Genomic DNA, 27,528 nt, shown 5'->3' on the forward strand with positions numbered 1-27,528 from the left:
CCTTCCCAATCAGTATACCTCTTATTTCCTTTTCTTATTCTGTTAGTTAGGACTTCTAGTATCATTTTGAAAAGAGTGATGAAGATGCCCTGTTTCTGATCTTAGCAGGAAATATTTTTGTTTGTCACCACTAAGTATGATGCTAGCTATAGGTGGAGGGATTTTGTGAATGTTTGAGCACTGATTTTTAGTATCTTGATTCAACAGCAAATTGTGAACATTGTATTTGAGCTTCACTGCATGCAAAGTTAGAAATTAGAAGTGGATATGATAGGAACATTATATATAAATTGCTGTTTTGCCTGCATATCATATAAGTGTGTGCATGCATGTAGGTTTGTGTATATATGATAATTGTATAGGGAAAAGCTTTGAAGTAAATAAACCAGGTGAGAAATATTAATAAAAGATTATTTAAATTTGTATAACAATTTACTGCACTGAGACTGAGGGGTAGATACACTGTTTTAAGAATTGACAACACTGAAATTTTTATCACTTACCTAGGTGTAGTCTTATAGTCTATAAGTTGAGTAAAGACGGTGATGTTGCTGGATTTCTGTTGATTGTCCATTTGGCTTTAACCAAGACAGCCTTATTTATAGAAAGGCAAGTGTACATTTTATAATGAGTTGTGATGAAAAATCATGGGATGGGAATTCAACATGATAAAGTAAATAGTTCTAGGAATTGAAAAAAAACACCATTTTATTATTTATGGTAGAGAATAAATACAGAGCAAGAGAGGGAACACAAGCACAGGGAGCTGAAGAGGAAGAAGCAGTTTCCCTGCTGAGCAGGCAGCCCAACATGGGGCTCAATCCCAGGGTGCTGGGATCATGACCTGAGCCGAAGGCAGATGCCCAACAATTGAGCCACTCAGGCAACCCAAAAACCACATTTTAATTTAACTCTTCCCTTCTTTCCTTTTTTTTTTCCCTTCTTTAAAGATTTCATTTATTTGAGAGGGAGAGAATGAGCAGTGGGGAGGGTAAAGGCAGAGAGAGAGAGAGAAGCAGACTCCATGCTGAGCAGGGAGCCCAATGTGGGGCTCAGGCCCAGGACCTGGAGATAATGACCTGAGCCAAAGGCAGACATTTAACCAACTGAGCCACCCAGACACCCCAATTTAATTCTTATTTCTAAGAAAAGTGCAAAGTGTGGCTCTTTTTCAGAGTGCTAAGAACTAAATAAATGGCAAAAAGTTGTTGCATTCTTCTGCAGCACTCAGGCTCCTTCTCACAAGTCTGGGAGGTTTAAGAAAACCCATATTCTAAAACGAAGCTAACATAAAAATGAATTCAGAAACTGTAGTAAAAATGGCATCTGGGTTCATAGTGGTGAGAGTATGGATGATGGAATTTCAGGTAATTTTTCTATTCTATTGTTTGTTGGGGGGTCTCAATCTTGCTCTTTTTTTTTTTTAAGATTTTATTTATTTATTAGAGAGTGAGTATGTGTGTGTGTGTGTGTGAGAGAGAGAGAGAGAGAGAAGGAGTTGGTGGAGAGGGAGAAGCAAACTTCCTGTTATGCTGGGAGACCCAGGACTCTGGATCATGACCTGAGCCGAAGACAAATGCTTAACCCACTGAGCCAGAGACGCTCCTCAATCTCCTAAAACAAAAAACAAAAAAACAAAAAACACATGGGAGAAGCAGTGGCTGGGGAGAATAATCTTTAGATTTGGCTGCCTGGTTTCAACCAGTTCCCAAAGAGTATTTGGGACTTTTAGTCTAAGACCCAGGAGTCACATGGTCTCCTGCAAAACCAGCTCTGGCTAGTTGATGTCTGAAAGAAACTTGACCCTGGCATGGGTATTTTCAGTCAGAAATGGTGAGTAAACAGCAGAAACACAGAGGACAAACATAAGCCCTTGGAGGAAGATGTAGATTCCAAAAAAGGGAAACCAGGATTGAAGGTAAAGGAGGGGCCAGGTAAAAAGAGGGAAATGCTTACACGCACACACATGTGCACACAGAAAATGACTGTGGGAAATGGTGAAAACTCCCAGCAAAAATGAAATGCATTTTACTGGGAGGAGCAAGGGGTTAGAGTCTACCCCATGCCATTTGTAAAATGTCCCTCATCGCCTTGGCCTGGGATACTTGGAAAAAGGAGCTCTGTATCTATCAGAAAGCAATCTGGGGAATGCCGAGGGCTGAGGTCTTCATCTGGTGAGAGTCCCAGGGCCGAGCAGCGGAGGGGGATTCTTACTGAGATTTTTGGCAGCTGCAGTCCCCTTGCTGCCACTGCCCCATGGAAGGTGACAGAAGACTGCCCTTCCTGTTGCTCACGATGACAGGGTGAAGGGGTCTCTATCAGAAATGACAGTGGGATGGACGGTAGGCAGACTCTAGGACTGTTGGACGCCATCCAGGGCATATGTTGAGCTGGCTATTCTAGCACCTTCCGAGAGAGGGGCTTGTAGGTAACTCTGATCTGTCCCTTGTAGACTCCAAAAGAGTAACTCTAGATATGGGTTGTTTCTGTGTGGCCTAAGCCTTCTCTCAAAGATGCTCTTCAGCTAGAGATTTTGTCAAAGCAGCAGGAGGGTCTGTTGAGAAGAGTGAATTGTATGGATTGTATGAATTGTATGGATTTCATTGTCTCCTGGTTACTAAACCAGAAAAGAACAGAAACCTACCTCTAAATTATTGACAGTTCTTTGTGGTGGGAATAAGGTGTGAGGGTAACTTCTAGTCCACAGTCCACTCTGTAATGATGGCTAATATTTATTAAGTGCTCGTTGTTCAATACTTTATGTGACAGTGTCTATTATTATTGTCATTTGACAGAAATGGGCTTGGAGTGGGGGGTTTCAGGCCCTGGGCTCCCAGGAATGCTTGCTGCACAGCTGAAATGCAGACCTGGGCAGCCTACTTCAGGCAGCCACACCGAAATATAACCAGCCGAGGAATACCCAGCTATTTGTAGTGCTGGTCAGTACTGACTACGGATGGGCCACATTTATCTCGATCTCCCTTTATCTGTGTGCCTCCCTCAGAGCCCATCACTTTGCCAGGGAGGCCCCACCAACAATCCGTTCTCACTGTCCCTGTCCAGATGCCCTGGATTTTGTCATCTCTCCTGGAGGTTTGATTTTCCTTTTTGTCTCTCCTGCTTCAGCAACATGAATTAAAAGCTGTCTTCTTACTCTCAAATGCCTCCTCAGCAGGGTCTTCTGTTCAGCTATTAAGCACCTCCTGGCTTCTGGTGAACAGACCGACATATCCTTAGCTGTGGGCTTGGGAGAGGAGCTAGGGAAGGGATGTGTAAAACTCCCCTGGGACCCAGGATTAGGGGAGATAGTAACGGGGCAGCCCGGTGGTACCTGAGGGAAGGGGGTGTGTTTAGTAATACAATTTAGAATGTGTGAAAGCACAAGCAAAATGAAATATCTCCCTTCCTAGTAAGAAAAATGTTTTTTACTGAAAAGCATTCCAAAGAAATGATTGTGCAATTTGTTTCACTACTTGTAGGCTTCCTGCAGGAAGCCTGGATAGACAGAGTGATAAGCCTTTCCTCACTCGCAGGGAGACTATACACATGTCCAATCTTAGGTGGTGGAACAGTTTTTCTGGTGGAGAGAAACTCCTCTATTATGCAGTGTCGGGCAGCCAGAAATGCCCTTCCTTCCCTGTCTGTGACCAGTAAGATAGCCTTTCTGAAGGCTTCCTTTGAAACTGTTGTTGCTGCAGGGCCTTCTCTGAGACCCCCATTGGAATTAATAACTCCTGGTTCTGTGCCCCTGTCAAAGATGTACATATATTTCATTTGACCTTGGACTTCTGCAGCTCACAGGCACTTAGAGATTATAAGCTCATCATGGGGTTGGTGATTATTTCTTTGACCCATTCACAGTACCCTGTGTGGAACAGATAATAAATGCTTGCTAAACAAATGTGAGAGCCAAGGAAGCATTTCCAGAATGCCTGATGGCTGGGATTGAAGCAAGGTTAAGAAACCCAAGCCTCCAGTGTGGTGTGATGAGAAGCTGTTGAAAGGCTCTAAGGAGGCCATAACTTCGTGGGGAGTTTGGGGGGGAGGGGCTCCGCCACATCCATTCCTCTCTGGTCTGTTGCTGTGTCTGTGGACCAGAATTGTCCCATTTTTGCCATTGGAGGGCTGCCGAGGGGGGTCTATTCTTCCCCATCTTCATCTCCATGTGACTGTCCTTTGAGGTGTACTGCCAGCTCCTGTTTTAAGTGATGTTTTTTATAATCACATGAATCTGTCACACTTAAACAAACCTTAACTTCCCTTAAAAAAAAGGGATCCAGACTATTCCATTATAGTCAGTTAAGGTCAGCCACCCAAGTCAGCAATTAAAAGCTCCTTTAACAATGAATTGTTCTAACTCCAGTAGGTCATCCTCAAGAAGGAAGCTTTAAAAACCCCCAAAATGAATTGTTGAACTCCAAGGCCATGTCAACATGTAAGCCGTGTAGGGAAATCATTCCCGGCAGAGAATGATTTACACATCTGGTGTGCAAACAGCATCACAGATCCCCTTCAAAGAAGTTGTAGGAATCTGAACACATTTTGACTAGATGCTGATTGTTTAAGTGTTGAACATAACTTTGAGGGAGTACAAAGGTCGGGAAAGCAGAACATTCTGACTCAGATGCCTGGGCCTGCTGACCCTGAGAACCCAGGAGCACAGCGCAGCTCCCGGGCACTCACCCAAGCTTCTTAGATCCTGTTGGGTTTTTCAGTATTGGGGCTGACAGCCATCAACGCAAGAAAAAAAAAAACCTTTTCAAACTGGCCTGCTCACTAGGGTGAGTAACTATTTTGGCCTATCAAGTAGTGTGCAAGCCGGGTTTCTTTCATTTTACTACCTATATTATTCCTGCAGCAGGAACAAGTTCAGTGTTTATTGCTTGCAAGTAAATTGCCTATTAACATGAGGAGTAACACTCTTTGATAAAGAATGAATGTTTTGTGGGGCACCGTATGAAGAATTCACTTGTTAATTTTTATTTATTTTTTAAAAAGATTTTATTTATTTATTTGAGAGATAGAAAATGAGAGATCTTGAACAGGGGGCAGGCAGAAGCAGATGGGCTCAGTCCCAGGACTCTGGGATCATGACCTGAGCCAAAGGCAGACGCTTAACCTACCAAACCACCCAGGCACCTGATGGTTCATTTTTAACTTTCTAAACCATAAGGGTTCCTGCCACAGTCTCTTATCACACACTTCAAGTAATTTCTTTCATATCATCAAAAATCTTGTCAGTTGTCAAATATTCTCATGAATGTTGTGGGTTTTTTTAAGTTTGTTTTAGTCAGAACCCAAATAAGGTATATACGTGGTCACTGACAGTGTTCCTAAAGTCTTTACTATCTCTTTTCTCCTTCTTTTTTGCTCTCCCATTCCCGGCGGTTTTGTGAGGAAATCTGATTATCTTTCCTGTAGACTTCTTCGTAATTCGAATTGTGTTGACTGTATCCCTGTGCCACACTATTTTAGTAACTCCTATTGTTTATGTAGATATAACACATACACTGTAACTCTTTCCCTAGAATGCAAAAAATCTCCGAACAACCTCAGACATGAATAAAATTGCCACGGTTTATGGCCATTTTTGCCAGAGAACATGGTCAGATCATGTTTCTAGTGTTCCCTGGCTACTCTCTGCTGTCTCTTTGTGGAAAAGTTGTAAATGTATAAAACAATTAGGAATAATAGGTCACTCAGGAAGCACATCTGTGAAACACAGTCAGATTCTCTTCAAAAATTACCACAAATCAACTCTTGCAACCATATACAACCTGACACAACTTAACACAAGTGCCAATTAAAAGAGGCAGGTTATTGGGTCCAGTTGGCAAGGGGGACTCTTGTGCAAGATTCTGGTACAAAGGGCTATGCTGTGTGCTTGGGAATTTCACTGAGGCAAGAATGAAAACTGCTTTGCTGATTGAGAGATGCTTCTCCCCTGAAATGGCATTTATCCTTAACCACAGTAAAAGCTATATTAAAGTCTAAAAGAGCCTGTCCCAAATTTCAGGAATAGCTTTCTCAGCATCTGAGAAAATAGATTGATTAGTTAAGAACTGAAATTTGTTACATAAAATGAGCTTATACAGATCTAAATTTATGATTATAGACTCTTCAACCCAGTATACCTTTAGGAAATGTAATAATTTCAGAGACAAAAATAGTTTTTAGTGGGGATAAAGAAATTTTTACCATCAAAGCCACTTCGTATCCTATTTTGGCATATAATGGGCAGCGTGGTCCTGTCACATAATAACCTGAGAGTTAAGTTTGACTTACCCTTTTTCTTATATTCCCTACTCTTTACAGATCAGTGACCAGGTCTAGTGTTATTGACCTTACGTTAAAAAAATAAATTCTTAAGGTAGAATCTGGGCCCTATTTTAACTTGGAAAGGGAATAACACTCTTTGATTTAGGGCCTGCTTCTATCTATTTAATAAGCAAAATGATGTTGAAGACTGGGTTGCCCACAGCCGAGGAAGGATCCCTTTATGAAACACTTGCTGTGCACCTAAGACCTAAATTGTGATTTATCTGCTTTCCTTGTGTGTTGATAGGAAGGATTCACTCGAAGACTGCATCTAATTAGAGCATTTTTACAGGGCTCTCTTAAAAATACTTCGTAAAACACCATCAAAGTGCTGAGTGCTGGGTATTCTTTAAGAATAGGACAGAAGGATCCTTTATTACCCCAGTCTTCCTTGTGGCCAAGAATATTCATTGGTGATACCGAAATTTTAATATCTGGTTAAGACCCATCTATGGCCAGTAAGAAGAAGAAAACCGAAATCTATTCTGTCTTCTCTCTTTTCGTCACATGCTCCTTTATTTTCATCTTAGGCCTAAAGAAGTAAGGGGGGGAAATAGAGTTTTGGTTCTTTTAGGGCTTGGCTCACATCTTGCTTCTGTTGGCTGTAGTAGTTAGCGTTGATACTATAGCAAGCAATAGACATGTTGACATTAATTCCTTTAAAAAAAAAAGGAATGGTTCATTAGTTGCATATAACACCCAGTGCTCATCACATCACTACATCAAAACTGATGATGTTGGCTAATTGAACATAATAAAGAAAAGAAAAGAAAAAAAAAAGAAAAGAGAAAAGAAAAGGGACCACAACCTCCCAGAGGAGAGATGGTGCTACCTTCAGGTGTGTTTCTGGTGATGTCCACAGGACACAGGATGCGGGCTCATCCCTGCTATTTCCTGGGCTGGGCTTTGCTTTCTGTTGGCAACCTGTACCCCAGCTCTATTGCATGGAGTCACTACCTAAATGAAAGAATCTCATCATTCTTCCTTTTACTTCATTATTTCTTTGCCTTTGCCTTTCATTAGCTCCCTTCTTCTTGCCCTTCAAGGATCCCTTCTTTTTTCCAAGACTGAATTTTCTCCCCAACTTAAATCTTTCTATCTTATCTGAGAATATAGAGATTGTTTCTATTAATCACCTACCCACCCCCCCTTTAAAATCTTCTCTTTCTACTAATGTTCAGATCCTCCACCTGGCAATTAAAGTATTAAAGTATTGTCTGACCTCTTGGTTTCCATATTGAATGTAAAAATATCTACTGTGGATCTTAGTAAATGTTAATCTTCTTCCATTCTCTTCCTCTTTTGGAGACTTGTCTATGCTACTTAATCTCCATTCCCTCACCTCAAATTCAACCCTTTTAGTTCTGCTGTACTCACCTTCTAAACCCTCGTGGTAGGCTGAGAAATGCTTACCCCTAGGCTCCAGTGTCTATGCCAAAACCCTGAGATGGGGGAATGCAACCGTATTTGGAAAAAGAGTCTTTGCAGACATGATTAAATTAAGAGTCTTGATAATTGGGTGATCTTGAATTACTGGAGTAGGTCCTCTCTGCCATCAGAAGGGTCTTTCTAAGAGAGAGGTAGGGGCAGTTGTAGACCACATGTATACACACAAGCCAAGGAATGCCCCAAGAGGTAGCACAGCCCTGGCCCTGCTGACCCTTTGATTTGGAGATGCCATGGAGCCTCTGAAAGTCTGACAGAGGAACTTTGTGTTGTTTCAGGGACCAGGTTTATGGGACTTTGTTATAGTGTCTACAGGAAACTAAATACAGCCCTCTTTTAACACTCTTGGCAAAATTATTAACCAGAGATACATTGATTTTCACAAAGTGAGCATGCCTGAATCGCCAGCACCCAGATCAAGAGGCAGAACCTTACCAGCTCTCCATAAGAACTCCCCAAGTCCCCTTTCAGCCATTGTGCTCCACCAAAGTGTCTGCTATTTTGACTTTTAATACCAAATTTTTGAACCCCATGTAAACAGAATCATAAGGTATCTACTCTTTTTTATTCGGGCTCTTTTAACAGTCTGTGAGATTCATTCATGTTGCCACAGGTAGTCAGATTTTTAATTCTCACTGCTGTATGGCATCCATTATCTCTGTATAGCATACTTTATTTCTTCTACTATTGAAGGTTTGCAAACAGTACTGTTATGAACATTTATTACATGTATTTTGATGAACTGTGTTTCTGTTGGGTATATGATGAGGAAGGGATTTCCTGAATCATAGATGTCTTTTCATTTGTCTCTATATTGTCTGCGTTGTCAATCTCATCTACACATGCTACTTCAACTGTTACGTCATCATGACTCTTAACTCTGATTCTGATCTCTGCTGAGATTCAAAATAACAGCTGTCAGTTAGATACACATGCATACACACACAGGTTTAATGTGTCTCAATCCAATCTCAAGTTCCTACCAAAAAAGATTTTTTTTCTTGTGTCACTTGGGTTAATGGCAAGCCATAAATGTTAACCATTCAAGTTTGAAATCACCTTTAATTTTTTCTTTATCCTGCATCCACCAAATCCCTAAAGCCTCTTGAACTCCTTGCCATGTATTCTCTGTATTAGTTTAGGGGCACCCTCTCCTTTAAAGGACTCCTCACTGATCTCCCAGCTTCCAGTCTGTTTAATCTGTCAGTCCGTCCACAAAATCTAGATTTATCTTCCATAAATTTGATCCTGCCATACCCCTTCTCAAAACTCATAGATATGGATGGATCACTACTGATTATAGAATCAAGTCAAAATTCTTTATGTGGGCTTTGTGTGTTTTCATAATTGGACTTCAAACTCATTTCTTTTTTTTTTTTTTAAAGATTTTATTTATTGATTTGACAGAGAGATCACAAGTAGGCAGAGGCAGGTAGAGATGGGGGGGGAAGCAGGCTCCCTGCTGAGCAGAAAGCCTGATGGGGGCTTGATCCCAGGACCCTGGGATCATGACCTGAGCCGAAGGCAGAGGCTTTAACCCACTAAGCCACCCAGGCGCCCCTTCAAACTCATTTCTATGAGTAATTATTCATATAAGGCTTCACTGGGAATATTATATTTTAACACTGTCTTCAATAACATTTTTATGTTAAATTGTTCAAAGGGCTTCCTATTAACATTTCTTTCTTCATTTATTTGAAAGAGAATGTGTGTGTGAGCGTGAGCAGAGAGAAGGGCCGAGAGATAAGGAGATTTCCCGCTAGCGGGGAGCTTGACATGGGGTTTGATCCCAGGACTCTGGGATCATGACCTGAGCTAAACCCAGATGCTTTATTGTCTGAGACACCCAGGTGCCTCCCCCAATTAATATTTCTTATAATAGCTCCTTATAATAGCCATATATTGAGAGTTTGCTGTGCCTAGTGCACATGTAATCCTAACAACAGCTTTGTACAGTGAATACCTGTTCTTAGTCTCCATTCACAGCTGAGGAAACCATAGTTCAGTGAACTTAAGATCTTGTCCAAGGTCATCCATTCAGAACCTTAATTAGGATTCGAGCACTGGAAATCATGAAACAGCTTGTCTGCCATTTGCATGTTCATCACTCCTCTCAAGGCCCCTGGAGATGTTCTCTTTCTAGCTTTTCACCTCTGTGGTGTGCTTTCCTGAGGCTGCATCTCTTCCTGGCAGAGAGCTCTGGTTCTGGGTCCTGCCACTCTGGGATGGGTGCCTTCTATGGATATGTGCTAATTTGCCCCTCACGTTCTCTAAAGCTGGAGCATCAAGAACTGGATTCTTGTGGCTATTGTCTGGGCAAGGGGACTTCCATTCTTATAATACCAATCTTGTTTGGTTTTGCTCCTTCCTTCTCTCCTTCCCCCTCTTCCCCATTTTTCTTTCCCTTTGTCTCTTTCTTCTTTCTTTCTCTGGGCTTCTCCTTCTTCTTCCCCTCTTCCTTTTATAGGAGCCACGGCTCTCAACATTTTTAAAAGCCAACTTCTGGAGGTTGATCACCTCTGATCACCTACCTCCCAGTCCTCACTTTCTAGATTAAAAAAAAAAAACAACAACACCTCTGTGTAATAGAGCATTACAAGCAAATTAAACAAGCAAATTAGGCTGGGGTGGGGACATTATGTATACATTTGTTTTAGCAATATAAGAATGAATCATGTTTGAATCATTATGCATACATGTATTTATGGACCAAAATATTTATTGTTGACACAAATATGTATCATTATACATGATAGGGTTAACTAAATAATGTACAGGGAAATAAAATACTGATGAAGCTACAGGAGTAGTAATTCACAGCAGGAATTGCTAAACCATGATTAATTTGAGACAGCAGAGATGGTAGATAATTCTCCTGTCCTTCATGAAAATCACAACAGTTTTACCTCTGTAATAGGAGGTTTGCAATTTCCCAACATTGTATATCTGCCAAATTTTAGTAAACCGACACTGAGTCTCTAGGGAACTCTACCAGGGCACTAGGTCATGAATAACTTTTTAGTAATTTGCATACAGTAGATTCATTGTAATTAGCCCTTATTTATTCATAATATAGAAGAATCAATGGAGGGGCACCTGGGTTGCTCAGTCAGTTAAGCATCTGCCCTTGGCTTAGGTCATGATCTGAGGGTCCTGGAATCGAGTGCCGCATCAGGCTCCCTGCCCAGTGGAGAGTCTGCTTCTCCCTCTGCTCTCCCCCCTGCTCATTCTCTCTCTCCTTCTCTAGTAAATAAAGAATCTTAAAGAAAAAAGAAAAATCAATAAAAGTCAAGATACACTTCCCTTAAGAATCTAAGATGGGATAAGCATTTGGGGGTTAGTATCTGTTCTTGAGGGGATCTCTGTTGGTTTACCAGTTCAGAATACCCTGGACACTGACTCAGTTCCCTACTGAGTTTCCTCCATTGCTCTGACCAAGCCCTAGGCATCTTGACTCTTTCCTTTTCCTATGGTGCCTTTGATATGCAGTGCTTTTTTTTTTTTTTTTTTCAGCACAACAGTATTCCTTGTTTTTGCACCACACCCAGTGCTCCATGCAATCCAGTGCCCTCTCCAATACCCACCACCTGGTTCCCCCAGCCTCCCACCCCCTGCTGCTTCAAACTCCTCAGATTGTTTTTCAGAGTCCATACTCTCTCATGGTTCACCTCCCCTTCCAATTTCCCCCAGCTCCAATTTGAGGTGTTCCATTCCAGCTTCATAGCCTGATTATGCCTCTTTAATGTTGGCTTCCATCATCCCTTCCACCAGGCTTGGCCTCCCTGGTCCTTGAGTGTCACCCTCTGTATGTCCCCAGTGTTGGCCACATTCTGCCCTATGTCAGTATCTGCCAACTCGTGATTCTGTCCCACAAGAGATAGCAAAAACCACATCCAGTTAATTTTTTCTTTTAACTTTCATAACAGCAAATAACAAAACTTTTTATATAATAAGTGGTCAGGACATTTGTAGAATTAAATTGGTACTGGTGGGGTCATCCTGGGGGATTAACCTATCATGACTGAATGGCTAGTTCTGTGTGATAACTTGGGAAGTACATGTATGTATGTATGTATATGTATATACATACATATATATACACACACATATACCTATGTAAAACTTGGGAAGTTGACAATGGAGTTTGGGAATGCTTTGTAGACTATAGTACAGTCCAAATCACTACTGGGCTCTTGTCATCAGTTGATCTAATGCCTAAGGAAAACACTGAATAGATAAAAAGTAACTGAACATTAATGTTCTGCTTTAACTCTACTTTTTACAAGCAACAGAAGCTCATGTGAGATATTTAACTAATAGATACAGTATTATAAAGGAAAAATGAGATAAAAAAAGAAAAACAGACCATGAACCACTGCCATTTAATGTCCAAAATGTAATTAGGCACAACAGTTTTATGTTATTGCCCTAAAAATTTGTTATGCTTTTATAAACCCTTGGTAAACCTAATTTTGTGCTCCATTTAACATTAACCCATTTGGAAGAAAGGAAAGAAACAATACCTCGGGTAAAAAATGGAAGAGATTTTTGTACCTTTCTGTATATTTTTAAACAGACTTAGTCTTCAGTTTGTTAATTATAGCTGTTTTACTCACAATATTACCATAAAAACTCAATCAGAAAATTATTAAGTTCATTTGGTCACAAAATACATAACAGAAATATATGCTTTGGTCCCCAAATCTTTTTTGTACCTCCAAATTTATGTTGTGATCTTGAGAACCTCTATATCCTGTAAATATAGGGTGTGGCTCAGTAAAGATTTAAGAGTATGGATCTCCAGCTAGATTGCTTGGGGTCAGATCCCTCAAAGGATAGAAGTGGTACCACCACTTCCTAGCTGATTTTGGACCAATTATTTATAAATTCTCTGCCTCTGTGTCCTGAAATAGTAATATTACCTACCACAAAGGAGTATTATGAAGATCGAGTTAATATTTGATAAGCATACAGTTCCTGGCACATGGTAATTATTAAATACATGTTTGTGAAATAAAGTGGATAAATGGTAACCCATATGAATGAGTTTCAAGAATTGTGGAATATCAGGTGTTTATAATTGCATCCTTTTTTTTTTTCATTTTAGACATGATTTAATATCGTTTCACAAGGAAGATAATTTTCACCTGTTTGTTTTACTATTTTTGAGAAGATAGTCATCAGAGTCAGGAGGTAAACATGATAAGATGATATTTTTGTTAAATAATGAAGTATTCCTATTTTAAAAATGCTGTGTTACTGGAAGCCCCAGCCATTATATCCAGGTTAAACAAGACACACAACAACAAAAACCCCAAACCATAGAAGACATGCAGATTAGAAAGGAAAAAAAATAAAACCATTTCTAGTTTCAAATGACATGATTGTTCATGTAGAAAATTCCAGACATGTTCAAATAAAAAAAATAAGGTCTGGAACAAATAAGTGAGCTTAGCAAAGTCTCAGGACAGAAAATCAATATATAAAAATCAACTGTATTTTTACATACTAACAATGAACAACTGGGATTTGAAATTTGAAAGGATTCCATCTATAATAACATCAAAAACAAATGAAACATTTAGGTGTAAATCTAGCAAAATACATGCAGAAACTGTGTATTGAAAATTATAAAATAGGAAAGAATCAAAGAAGACCTAAATAAATGGAGAGATATACTATTTTCATGGATAGAAAGACGCAATCCATGAAGATGTTAGTTCTCCCCCAAATGATCTATACATTTAATATACAATATCAGTCAAAATCCCTAGAAGATTTTTTTATAGCTATCAACTGATAGCTCTAATCACAATGATTCTAAAATTTACACAGGAAATCAAATAAAACTAAACACTTTTGAAAATAGCAGAATCGAGTTGGAAGACTTGCAGGGCTTAATTTTAATACCTACTATAAATCCACAATTATCAAAACAGTGTAGTGTTGGCAAGAGATAGACACATAGATCAATGGAACAGAATCACCCAACAACAGACCCATATAAATGTAGCTAATTGGTGTTTGATGAAGAAGCAGAAGCAATCTACAGAGAAAGGTAAGTCTTTACAACAAATATGAACCTTGACCCACACCCCACATCATTTACAAAAATTATTTTAACATGGATCATAGACCAAAATGTAAAATGTAAACTACAAAACTTCTAGAGAAAACTTTCTCTAGAGAGAAAACTTTCGTGACCTGGATTAGGCAAAGATTTTTTTTAAGATACTGCACTTAAACCACAATCACAAAAGAAAAAAACTGATGCTTTGGACTTAAAGTTAGAAATTTCTGCTCTTCTAAATATCTGTTAGCAGTTTTGAAAGACAGGTCACAAACCCAGAGAAAGTATTTGCAAGTCCCCTTATTTGACCAAGGAAAAATATCTAGATAATGTAAAGCACCCACAAACCTCGACAATAAGAAAATAGATTCAACAATTTAAGAAATGGGGCATAGACTTTGATCACTTCATCAGAGAGATAGAAAAGTACATTTTACTCCATGGATATTAAAAAATACATTTAGAAAAGAATATACATCTATCAGAACCCATCAGTCACCTGAACCTGAAGTAGAAAAAAAGTCAGTCTTTTTCTGAGTTATTGTATCATATTCAGTATTTTAAAATTATACAAACAAGCATTTTTAATGTTCTAGATAGCATCCCGAAACGGACCTGTTCCTGCCCAGTCATTCAGACCTGAGGACTATACCTTATTTTGCCTGTACCATTTATTTTGAATGTCTAGTTTCTCTCTTAATCTGAGTGCATTCTCTAGTGCCTTTATTAATTTTAACATCAAATCCCAGGAGCCCATTCTCTCGAAATCACCCATTTCCCCTCTTCTTGTGACAACTTCAACTTCACTAGTATTTTCCTTTGTGTGGCTCTCATTTATTTCTTGTCAGCTACTGTTTGGTTTGGTTTCTTTCAGCCCCATTTTACGCTCTCTCGTGATTTTCAAGCTCTGTGACTGATGGCGAGTGGCTGGCATCTGTGGGAAGAGGAAACAGTGGGCGCAGGAGGCAGATGGGGTGTGTAGGTGGAATGGGATGACTCATTTTCTCATGTGTTGGTTTTTGGTGTAGAAATGTTAAGGACCCCAAAAGAAAACCCTTTAGAAAGCCCGTAAGTCCTTTTAGCCTTGGAAAAATATCTTTTGAAGCTCCTTTGACTTGGCTGCCTCTTTCGTAACCTCACTAAAGTCTCTGTGTCTTCAGCCTCCATTTGATCTGATCTAGTTCTCTTTCACAGAATGTGAATTCTAATCTCACATTCACTAGACAAGGCCAACTGCCCCAAACAGTTTCTCGAGAGTCTGCGTTATTTTTTTTTTTTTTTGTGCTGCTGTTTGGTTTTATATCCACTTGGGTTTTAAGTGTTGTTTTTCTTTTATTTTGGTGGGTTCCTAAATTACAAAAGTAATCAATGTTCGTAAGAGAAATTGTTAAAAATAATATAGAAGGAATAAAGAAAAAAATGCACAATCCCATTACATAGCTATTATCATGGTTTACATTTCGGTGTAGAACTTTGAAGAATTTTTAAATTTCTAAATACACAGGGAGCCTGGGTGGCTCTGTGAGTTAAGCCTCTGCTTTCGCCTCAGGTCATGGTCTCAGGGTCCTGGGATCGAGCCCCACACCAGGCTCTCCACTCAGTGGGGAGCCTGCTTCCTGCTCTCGCTCTGCCTGCCTCTCTGCCTACTTGTAATCTCTCTCTGTCAAATAAATAAATAAAATCTTTAAAAAATAAAATTTCTAAATACACATATGTATATTCACATAGAATATATACATTATAATGTATTATATCTTAATTTTTTTTACTTAATATACCTTGAGTTTATCTCCATTGCTAAATATTCTTCTACAATATAGTTTTCTTTTTAAAATTATTTTAATTCCAGATAGTTAACTTATAGTGTTATATTAGTTTCAATATAGTGACTCAACAATTTGGTTCTCAATTATACATAATAAACCACTATTTGGGGGTGCCTGCATGGCTCAGAGGGTTAAGCCTCTGCCTTTGGCTCAGGTTATGATGATCTCAGAGTCATGGGATCAAGCCCTGCATCGGGCTCTCTGCTTGGCAGGGAGATGCTTCCCCCTGTCTCTCTGCCTGCCTGCTTGTGATCTCTCTCTCTCTGTCAAATAAATAAATGAAATCTAAAAACAAAAACAAAACAAAACCACTATTTGAATCTATCTATGTACCTCTGTACCTATCTGGCTACCTACCTATCTAACCATTTTCCTGTTAATGGATATTTAGGTATTTTCCGTTTTTGTTGTAAAAAATATATTTCATTCGACATACTTACAAGTAAACCTAACACATTTATGGGGATTTTCTCAGGGTAAATTCTTGGGAGTTAGAGCTATTGGGCCAAAAAGTGTACATAGCTTTAAGGATTACTGAGGTCTCCTGGGAAGTTTAAAATTCTCCTTGGGTTGTCAGAATGTCATTTCTCTGCATCTCCACTGGGAATTCTTTAATTTTTTTTGACTACTTGTTAGACAAGAAAATTGGCACTTTAGAGTTTGCTTAACGTGCATTTGTTCATAGTAAGGTGTAGATTTCTTTGTGTATTTATTTATCATTTTAGTTATTCTCTTGTGAATTTGCCCGCCCGTGCCCATAGCCTAATTTTCTATTGTAATGTCTTTATGGCTGCTTCTTTGCTCTAAACTGACCGATAAGAGGTAATTTATAGTGATATTAACCTTTCATCTGTCAAACATTGCAAATATGTTTAACAAATTATCATCTGTTAAATTTGTGGTAAGGTATGTCAACATTTTCATCGTAATTGTGATTTGGAATTGTTTTGCCATCATATTTTCTAGATACTATGATTACAAAGGGAGCTCTTGGTTTTCATAATGATTTTGCATCTCAACAACTTATTAAATTATATTATTGCTTATAATAGTTATTTAGTTGATTCTACTGGGTTTTCTTTGTTGACAACCAAAACATCTGCAAGTAATGATAATTGTGTGTTTTATTTTAAAGTATTACATCTCCTTACTTTGTGACATTAGCTGGGATTTTCAGAAAGCCAACTAGTAGTAGGAATAATTGACTGTTTTGTCTTTTTCCTGATTTTTACAGAATACTTATAAACACAAAGTTGGTAGTTGCTGTGCATATATAATTTTTTTAGAGAGGGAGACTGAGAGCAGGGTGTGTAGGGGCTGAGGGAGAGAGAGAGAGAAAATCCCAAGCAGGCTCCACACCCAGCCTAGAGCCTGGTGTGGGCCTGGATCTCATAACCCTGAGATCATGACCTGAACCCGTAATCAGGAGTCAGATGCTCAACTCAGTGAGCTACCCAGGTGCCCCAGAATATATATATTATTTTTCATGTTAAAAGAGTGTTCTTCTATTTTTGTTTTGCTGTTATTTTTAATAAGAAATGCATTTTGAATCTTAATTAAAGCACTTGGGGCATCTGTGGAGATGCAGATGAATTTTTTTTTTCCCCATTGAGATATCCCTGCATTCCCAAAATAAATTTTAAGCCCATGATCTAGTTTTCTTATCGTATAATGTTTGGTGCATTTTTTCCCCATTTTTCTTTCATATTTTTGTCCCTGTATAAAGTGAGTTTGAGACTAACCTATATTTCATTCTTTTGACATTAGTATCAGATATTGCTATCAGGTTTATACTACCTTGGTATAGTAATCTCTGAGCTTTGGTAGAATTTTTATCTGTGTTTGTATTTTCCTTCTCAGTCATAATTTTCTATACTTTTGCTTTCTTTCTTTCTCGAGTACATTTGCTAGGGACTTGCTATATATTAATAATGATAATTAATTAGTTATAAAGTAACAGCTCTGGGGACGCCTGGGTGGCTCAGTCGGTTAAGCTGCTGCCTTCAGCTCAGGTCATGATCCCAGGGTCCTGGGATGGAGTCCCACATCTGGCTCCTTGCTCAGCAGGGAGCCTGCTTCTCTCTCCACCTCTGCCTGCCACTCTGCCTGCTTGTCCGCTTGCTCTCTCTCTCTCTGACAAATAAATAAAATCTTAAAAATAAAATACAGCTCTGGATTAATTTATAATCTTACCTATTTCCTTTTAAAAAAAATTATTTAATTGGGGGAGGAAGGGCAGAGGCAGAGGGAGCAAATCTTCAGGAGACTCCACACAGAGTGTGGAACTGGCTGTGAGGCTCTGTCACTTGGCCCTGAGATCATGACCTAAGCTGAAACCAAGAATCAGCCATTTAACTGACTGAGCCATCCAGATGCTCCCCTGCTTGCTTTCTTAAATCTCATTTTACATTTACTGCTTATTGCAATAAATGGATCTTCTTCTGGAAATTATTTTAATGTTGAAATTCAACAGAGAGCATTAGCCCCAGCATCCCACCATTGTAGATTTTGCTCAGTTTCCAGTAATTACAGGATCACCTTCGTGTTTAAAAAAAAAAAAAATACAATGGGGGTGCCTGGGTGGCTCAGTGGGTTAAATCCTCTGCCTTTGGCTCAGGTCATGATCCCGGGGTCCTGGGATTGAGCCCAGCATAGGGCTCTCTGCTCAGCGGGGAGCCTGCTTCCCCCACCCCCTCTGCCTACTTGTGATCTCTGTCTGTCAAGTAAATAAATTTAAAAAGAAAAGAAATGTTCAAAAAAAAGATGCAGGTTTGCTGCATTTTCTAAAAACCACTTCCGTCTGGGTAGAGCCACAAATTCAAAATTCAGGGGTAAGCAAGGAGGGAAAATCCCTATCCTTTCCTCATTTCCTCTTTGAATACTCAGTCGTTGAAACCAAAATGTGCTTACTGGGCATTATTCAGGTGTCATCTCCTGGGGGGGGCTTTGTTCTCTGTTTGCAGATATCGCGGTGGTCGAGATGAGTGATGCCTTCCGACAGCCGTCCTTGTTTTACCACCTTGGAGTGAGAGAAAGCTTCAGCATGGCCAACAACATCATCCTCTACTGTGATAACAACTCAGACTCTCTGCAGTCCCTGAAGGTACCTGACCTGTTTGCTAAGTATTCACTCAGAGCACCAGGGTCCTAGCGATACCTCTCTGTCCCTATGATAACCAAGGCAATGGAAGCAGCTTACATATGCGAAAGCTTGTTTTTGCTAGTCCAATAGTTATGCAATTCCTCATGACATTTATCTAGAATTCAATGTAGAAATTTGATGATACACAGGTAGGAGAATCTTGGTGTTGAGTTCTGAGCTGGAGTTTGAGTTGATGTTGAGGAAACTGCATTACTAGAAGTTGTCCGTGCCCACTGCGTGCCAGAGAAAGACCTGGAAGTTGCATAAGCATGGTCAGGCCCTGAGCTGTATCACCGTTGGGGGTTTTTCATTGGGCACACCTGTCTTCAACTGGAAATCCTCCTCCTACTAGAAGGACTCTAAAAAGACCTTCTCTCACTGATTATCACCAGAAAACTGCCATCCTCTTGACTGGGAAATGCTTTCAATAACTTAATAACTTAGGGAAAGGGGAGATAAGAACCTACTATATTTGTCTACAAATTCAGCGGACCCCATGTCATTCTCTCCAGGATAGGAACATAATGATATGAAGGCGTTTCTTCCGTCCAGAAAGATTGTCTAAAATGCTTTTGCAATACAATCATTGTGCGATTCTTTGAAAAGCATTTAACAATTCAGTGAAACTCATGCTAAACCTGATATCATCCATTTCCTTTGTGAAACTTCCAGCTAGCTTTATGTGGCTTTTTCTCATCTATATCTTCCAGTTTTCAAATCGAAGCCAACCTTGAGACATGGAGTCCTAAAACCCAGAGCCATATTTCTAGTGGCTTAGTAATTGCTATATGAAGATCTTTAACTCCACAACCGTGAAAAAAAAAAAAGACAAAAAAGAAAGTAATATTTTGCTTTTATCTGAGTGTCTAAAGCTTATATGGCTTTTTCTGAGAAATCTGCAGTTACTTCTAGCAAATACATTTACTGCATGCCAGGCAATGATAGGCTAACCTTTCCAGAATACTCAGAAATTCAAGTCCCAGGATGTTTGCCCTCTCTGTCTGCATCTGTTTTTTTTTTTTTTTTTTTTTTTAAACCTGGGGCAATTCTTTAAGCTGCCCTACTTTATTTTACCTTAGATTTACCACTTTAAGTAAAGCATCATAAAATTTTGTGTGTTGTATTTTAATTAAATATTTTGATTTGCTACTATTTACATTAACAGTGATAAAGGAATGAGATAGCTTTATTTATTCTTTTTATTGTACTATTCTATTTTCTTTACATTAAGTATTCTAAGCAAACAGTATAGTGTTAGACATTTTTCACTCTACCCTCTTTTTATTCTTGCCCTACTGGTAGCTGGTGATTTCATTTAGTACTACTCTTTCCTGGGGAAATTTTTAAAAGCTGAATTAAAATTACATTAGAGAGAAAGAATTGAAGCTAATATTATCAGAAATTTGTATGGGACAAATACACTGATTTATTTAATTGCTTTTTCCAGCCTTTGTTTAAAAGTGTTATTGGTATGTGAATACAATAGTTCTTTAAAAAGGCTAGTCTAGCTAAAACACACTCATTTATCTTGTATATAATAGCTACTAGTAACTGAGCATTTACTCTGTGCTTTCCCTACTTATATTTTCACATTCAATTCTAAAAGCATCCCTCTGGGGTATATTATGTCCTATTATATCACTGTTTTGTAGAACAGCAAACTAAGTCTCAAATAAATTCAGTCATTTGCCCTAGATCAGGTAACTAGTAAAGTAAAGCCTAGGTCTGCCCAACTCCCAAGACCAACCTCCAAACCACTAAACTTTATTGGAATTTCTTCTAGTTAGAAGGATATCCAACTTTCCCTGCTTAGTGTGTTCCTTTAGAAAACCCATCAACTACGTCTGCCCCCCCCCCCCGCCCTGGAGTTGTTCCATGAGACACCTATCCTTTCTTTTCAGTCCTTCTTTCCATTAACTTAAGCTTTTGTCATTGTTGTTGTTGTTTTTAGTTTATTCCTAGCCCAAATAAGTGTTTGGTTGGGGAGGACAAAGGCCTCTGGGATAGAAAATATTTTTTTCAATCTAATAATTTCCTGAGCCCTAGAAATTTTTCTGGTCCTCTGCTGTTGAGGAAACTCTGTGTGTGTGTGTGTGTGTGTGTGTTTAATTTTATTAATTTCTGTTACAGTTAATTATAGGTGTAATCCCTGCCTTCTACCAATAGAAAAGAAAATTGCTATGAAATAAGGCAGAACAAGAGTTATTATACATAAACTGTTCTGTATAGATCAGTCTAATAAAATAAAAATGAAGCTTGTCCCTGTTTTTGCAGAACAAATACAGAATGAGAATGCTATTCTTGTCACATAGCTAGCTTCCCTTACGGTGATTCTTTAGACATCTAGAAAGTACAGCTACACAAGTTTAATTTTCATTTGCTGTTCTTTGTTGAAGACAGCAGTTTCCCTTTGACAGTAAATTCTCTAGATGAAATCATAGGGAAAAACCTTTAAGGTTCAGCTCCTAAAAAATAATTGATAGGAATCCATAAAAGTACCTGAAAGCTACATCTGAGTTTTGATATGAAAGGATATTGAGAATTTAATCAAATCACATACCTGCAATAAGCTTTGCATCCGTGGGAAATCACAAGTACTCTTCTAGAAGAATGAAATAGTTAATTTTTTTCCAAAAAAAAAAAAAAAAAGATCATTGCGCATTGAGAAAGAGAAGTTGATATTTTTCCCCTTAGCATTTTAACAACACAGTTTTCACAGTTTTCTTTAAATACCGTGACAACTTCTTAGGTGTCTGCCAGTGAGACTCTATGCTGACTTCTATTTGCTTGAAAATAAGAAATGGTTGAAATGGTATTTTTCAGATTACCTTCATGCATTACAGAAATGATCCAACACCCCCTTGGGGTCTCTCAGTAAATGGGAGTGTTAGGTCTGGACACTACTGACCAATGAGCTGTGAGGCGGCAATGAGCGGCCACTGTGTAGAGTGTGGAAATTATTTTAATGAGCCATTTCTTCTAGCATCAGAAATTCCTGTTTAGGGGCGCCTGGGTGGCTCAGTGGGTTAAGCCTCTGCCTTCGGCTCAGGTCATGATCTCAGGGTCCTGGGATCGAGTCCCACATCGGGCTCTCTGCTCAGCAGGGAGCCTGCTTCCTCCTCTCTCTCTGCCTGCCTCTCTGCCTACTTGTGATCTCTGTCTGTCAAATAAATAAATAAAATCTTTAAAAAAAAAAAAAGAAATTCCTGTTTAATGACAGCTCTCAGCTCCACTCCTTGAGATTCTTCCCCCTTTTCCCTTCTTCAGCTCCCTCTCTTCCTTGTAGGCCACTCCCGGCTCACTTCAGACAATGCTGCTTAGAAAAGCAAAGCAAAACAAAACAAGGAAGTACCACTGCGCACCATCAGATAGTCAACAGTTAAAAGCCCTTATGATGCCCAGGCCGAGGCTGTGGAGAGTGGGAAGCAGGCCCAGCTGATGGGAGGGGATGTTGGCACTACTTCCAAAGAGCAGTTTGGCAACACCTACTATTATCAGATGAGCGTGGCACCAAGACTCAGCAACTCTTGTCTCTCGATTTGCACCGCAGAACGAGTCTGTGGCATGCAGAAGGAGATCTAATCAACAATATTATATTGACATTGTAATAACCCCTCCCCCAAAGGAATTGGTAAATACCTATCAAGGAGAGAATGAACAAATACCTTCTGGTGTAGTCAGTTAGTGGACCATTACAGAGCACTTAATATGAGTTAACTAGAGCTTTCGAGTCACTATCCATACAGCTGAAGAACAGTGTTGGGAGCAAAAACAAATTACAGAAGCATGTGTGTGGTATGATGCCATCCATACCAAATCGAATCCATGTAAGACAGTGCTTTTATACCTACTTGGGTTACAAAGGACTGACGTTTGCATGGAAATCACAAACAACAAATTCAGAATAGTTATCTCTTTTGGGGGTAGGAGTAGAACAGAACCATGGGGAAAGATAAGCATCTTCAAGCTTACCTATAATATTAGATTTCTAAGTCAAGGTGGTATATACATGGGTGTGTACTAATTTCTGTACCTTTTATATAGTTGAAATATTTCACAATTAATTCTTTTTTTAAGGAAGAAGTCTATGATACTTTGTTATTGTATCTACCAGGATAGTTATTTTGGTCATTTGAATCCCCAAATCACTTATAATTTCTTTTTCCTAATGTTCTAACTGTGATTAAAAAGGCTCAGATGCATTTGGGTCTTTCTGCACCAAGATGGGCTTTATTCCCATTTTATCTACTACAGAGTAAAAATATCTTAGAGACTGATATGCATGTCAGTTAGTGGGGACAGAGCTTGTGTTGAAAAGTAATGATAATGTGAGAGTATTCCCTTTTCAAGAAATTTAGTTGGATTTTTCTCTTTACTCATTGCTGGAAAAGTTGTTTTACAGAAGGGATTCTCCTTAGTAGATTGTTCTCTGCAACAATCTATCTATGTGCTTAATCCTTCACAATCCCACTGAGGAGATCCACACATATGTGATAGCGGAACCTCTTCCTCTGCCTCAGTGCATCTAGTATTTTCTAGATTGGGATCTGACTAGCATGAAATCATGGGTGCACAAACCAGAATTTGTATACCATCACTAAAATAGCCCTTTAAGAATCATCCATTTTTAACCGTATGGCAGTTCCTCAAAAAATTAAAATTAGAAATAGAATTACCACATGATCCAGGATTTTCGCCTATGGACATACACCCGAAAGAGTTGAAAGCAGGCTCTCAAAGAGGTATCTGTGCACCCGTGTCCCTAGCAGCATTAATTCGCAGTAGCCAGAAGGTAGAAGTGACCTAAATGTCCATCAGTAAATGAATGGATAAAACAAAATGGTATATGCACACAATAAAGTATTATTTAGTCTTAAAAAGGAAGGAACTTCTGACACATGCTACAACAGGGGTGAAACTTGAGAATGGTCACGGTTGCTCGTTCAGACAGTTCTGTGGTACTTATGCTCCTTTCTCGACAGGTACAGGGGTATCCAATCTCTTTTAGAACTTATTGTGAGAAATTGCATATTAAGTCTGTTTTTCTGATACTTATTCATTTCCACTTAAAGCAAATTGTGATAGTTTGAAAAGAGTTGTGATGTTCTTATTGTCCATTTCAGTGATTATGCCAGTTTCCAATAAATTGATGAAGGTGTGGGGCCATTTTTGGTACAAAGACCTCAAACCTAAATTGAATTACTTGTGTCTGGTGAATCCACTCAGATTCCATAATGTTCTCAAACCCATCAGTTTTCCCCTCTCATACCCCCAATTCCTCTTCTTAAAGTTTTACCTCCCCTATCAAAGTTAATTATTAAGAGGGATTTAGTTTTTGTTCTAATTGTGTATGAAATCAACATTCGTATTTTTCCAATGGTTTATGACTTTTTTCTTAGTTTAACAGTGAATTTTATTGGATTCTTTTCAACACTTTTTAATAGCACCTAACTTGGCCAGTAGTATAAATTACACACTCAGTAAATGTTAGGGAAAGAGTCATTTGAAAATATGATCCTATAAAGTAGCTTAACAGTTTAATAGTGAACTGGAAGCAATGAACCTGTGCCCTTTTACTAGGAAATGCTGCCTCTTGACATTCCTGCAAGCATCTTGCTTACTTGATAACCGACCCTGATTGGTAAATCATGGCACTCTGTCTTGTCTTTGGTGCAACATAGCCCTCACAGACCCTTCATATTATTTCATGGCGAGATCTTTCTTTCTGTTGAGAGAGGAGACCATCTTGTTTCTTTATTTTACTTCTAGGAATGATCTACCTTTTCTCTGAGCTATAGTCATTCCATGTCAAATTAGCGGTGGGGGCAGTAATTTGGGGTAGGGGCGGACGAGCAGTACATGTGAGTACTGCTTTCTCAAGACTTGAATTGACAAACTAGACGCATGGTTTATTTAGCGCAAGTTGATTCCCAGTTGTAGAATCCATCCCTGAGGTTTGGGAAAGGGCTGGAGACTGGAGAATCCAGTTTTCTTTGATGTCAGTTAGCAGTATCACCTCTACTGAGGAATTTTCTGTATACTGCATAGAGTATACATTGCTTTCTTTTTTAGTACCTCCTTTATCCTCCCCACCCCTGCCCACCATTTCTAGTGTCTAATTATCATTTTGTCAGAGAGAAGGAAGTTGGTGCTGCAGTGTGAATGGAAGATGTCATCATATCACTGGCTTGGCCCTAGATATTTTTCATTGGTGGAGACTTTCATCATAGGCCCATGAGTTTGAATACCTTAAAGAGCAAGAAGGAATGCTTCTGCATGCAGAAGATAGATGTCTGGGAGCGCCTGGGTGGCTCAGTGGGTTAAACCGCTGCCTTCGGCTCAGGTCATGATCTCGGGGTCCTGGGATCGAGTCCCACATCGGGCTCTCTGCTCAGCAGGGAGCCTGCTTCCCTCTCTCTCTCTCTCTCTCTGCCTGCCTCTCCGTCTACTTGTGGTTTCTCTCTGTCAAATAAATAAATAAAATCTTAAAAAAAAAAAAAAAGAAGATAGATGTCTGAAAGCCTCCTTACTCCCTCCCAAAGGGGGCAAGGCTTGTCTGAATTCTGTTCCCTTTTGCTCAGTATAAATAAATGACCCTTCTAGGCAGGTTGATCTCTGTGGCACTCCCACCCCTCATCCGATTCTCCAACTCATCATCTGATTTAGGTCTTTTAGAATACATCCTTGAGATTTTTACTGAAATTTATGTGAAAAATGTGATTTAGTGTACAGAAATTTGTGATACCTCTAGCTATACAATAATAGGGGTTTTTGTTTTATGCTTTTTGTTTTTTGAGAAGAAATACCTGCATTTGAATAATTTGGTCCAATTAGGTGTTGCTGAAAGAAACAGCTGGTGTCAAAGAAGAGGAAGTTAATTATAATAGCAACACATTATAAGGAGAAGTTTGTGTTAAAAAGCTGTTTCCAATTCTCTATGTGTAAAATGTTACTCGTCAGCATCCCTGCCCCATTTCAAGACCCGTATCTACTTGCACCAAGACATATATATTTAAATATAAAATAAAATTCAGAGGGAAGGAGAAGAGAGTCTAGAATTTCTTTTAAGATTTCTTTCCAGCTTTGGTATAATTTAACTTGACTTTTGGTACAGGTTGTTTTAATTGACAGTTGCTTATATCAAGAGAAGGTTGTTCTCACTACAGATCACAGAACAATACAGGTATACAGTGTCTCTAGATCTGGTAAAATAGGAACCAATTTGGGGTTGTTTGACCTGATAATAGTAATACTCATACTGTGTATGTCCTTAAAATGCTTAAAGTACTTTCATAAGCTTATTTCAGTTGTTCTTCAAAAGCAATCCAAGGAGATAAGACATGTTAGGTACGTGCTACATAGATTAGGCAGATCAAAGTTACTTTCTTTCCAGATAAGAAATAAACCCAGAGAGACATAGTGACTTAGAGACACACACAGTGTCAGATCAGGGGGAGCCTGAGATTGTCTGACTTATCATTGTATATACTTCTAAGTCTGCACACAGATTTTGTATGTCCTGTAAAAATAGGATTTTCTGGATTCTTTTTAGATTATTGAGGTTGGGTTTGTTTTTTTTTTTTTCTTTTTTAACTTGAGCTTTTATACAAGCATAATGCGTAAGCACAAGTCTAATGTGTTTCCTAACTTTAGAGATGGGCCAATTCTGTGACACCTGTGTTGGAGTGCTCTTCCTAACCTGGCTCAGCTTTATTTTAGCAGCATGCTTGAGGGGAAGGATGGGACCCACCTCCTCAGTGAGGGCTAGGGTGTTCACAACAGCCCATCTAATATTTCCTAGTCTTGTTTTGAAGTTTTCAAATTAGGTAAGAGGATGGAGCTGGGGAGCATAAGAAATATTCCTCTTTTACCCAACTTTAGTGGAAAACTTGCCCAGTTCCTCTTGGACAGGAAGAGGGATCAGAAGGGAGGACCCAGAAGGTCACCAGCTGGGGACCATGTTCTTTCCTGGCCAGGAACTCCCAGCCTGCTCCTTTTCTTTCAGGAAACTAAGATCCTGCTTGCTAGTTCTGCTTCTCCCACCCTGAGTCAATTTAACTTGGCAACCCCACACCAGCTGTTCCCATTTCCTTCCCCTGGCTGTAATTACCTAAATTCTAGGCACAAACACTTTCCAATTTTGGAGATACTCCATTTATTTCTCCTTAAAATGACCTCTTCGAAGTTAGGTTGTCCCAAATAGCTATCAAAAGTTGTCTTTGTCTTTCCTTGCAAAGAGACGTTTGATTAGATTGTCTCTTTTGTCTTCCTTCCTTCTTTGGTTATCAAAGGGTACCGGAGAATGGGGTAAAAATTTTTTGCAGGTGGGGGGGGTTTGTTTCTGGTACAGGCAGGAGTTGCAGTGACTAGAAGGCCCCTAAAAACTTCAGACAAGTCTGAAGTTGTAGTGAGGCAATGCACCCTCAAAACATTTCACTGGGAATGTTTATTTTACTGTCCTATTTCTAGGTACTTTAGACGAGAAGCTTCCATGCTGTGATGTGAAATACAGCAATTGTGTCTTAAATTGATTCCCCTTCCTCCTTTTTTTCTCCTTTGATGGGATTAGTACACATTAAACGTTCACTAGTCTGCCTAGATAGAGAGATACCTTGCAAGGTCTTGTTTGCTATTTATTTGTACCAAGTTAAAATGCACAAATTGTCCTTTTTTCTTCATAGTGGATGCGTCATGTAAGGTTACATCATAAACTGTGAATAAACTCT

At 39.1% G+C, this 27,528-nt stretch overlaps 1 protein-coding gene across 2 annotated transcripts in view; it reads left to right on the top strand.

Moving 5' to 3' along the window:
* MAP3K5 (mitogen-activated protein kinase kinase kinase 5) overlaps positions 1-27,528 on the top strand; it is a 199,889-nt gene that overhangs the window by 40,990 nt on the left and 131,371 nt on the right. For both annotated transcript variants that reach the window (XM_004740273.3, XM_045066319.1), the window contains exon 2: positions 18,624-18,763. In XM_004740273.3, coding sequence (XP_004740330.1) covers positions 18,624-18,763 — 140 coding nt within the window. The remainder of the gene's footprint in view (positions 1-18,623; positions 18,764-27,528) is intronic.

The sequence above is a fragment of the Mustela putorius genome, unplaced genomic scaffold (assembly GCF_011764305.1).
Source record: "Mustela putorius furo isolate JIRA1106 unplaced genomic scaffold, ASM1176430v1.1 tig00003863_pilon_pilon_pilon, whole genome shotgun sequence".
Lineage (NCBI taxonomy): Eukaryota > Metazoa > Chordata > Mammalia > Carnivora > Mustelidae > Mustela > Mustela putorius.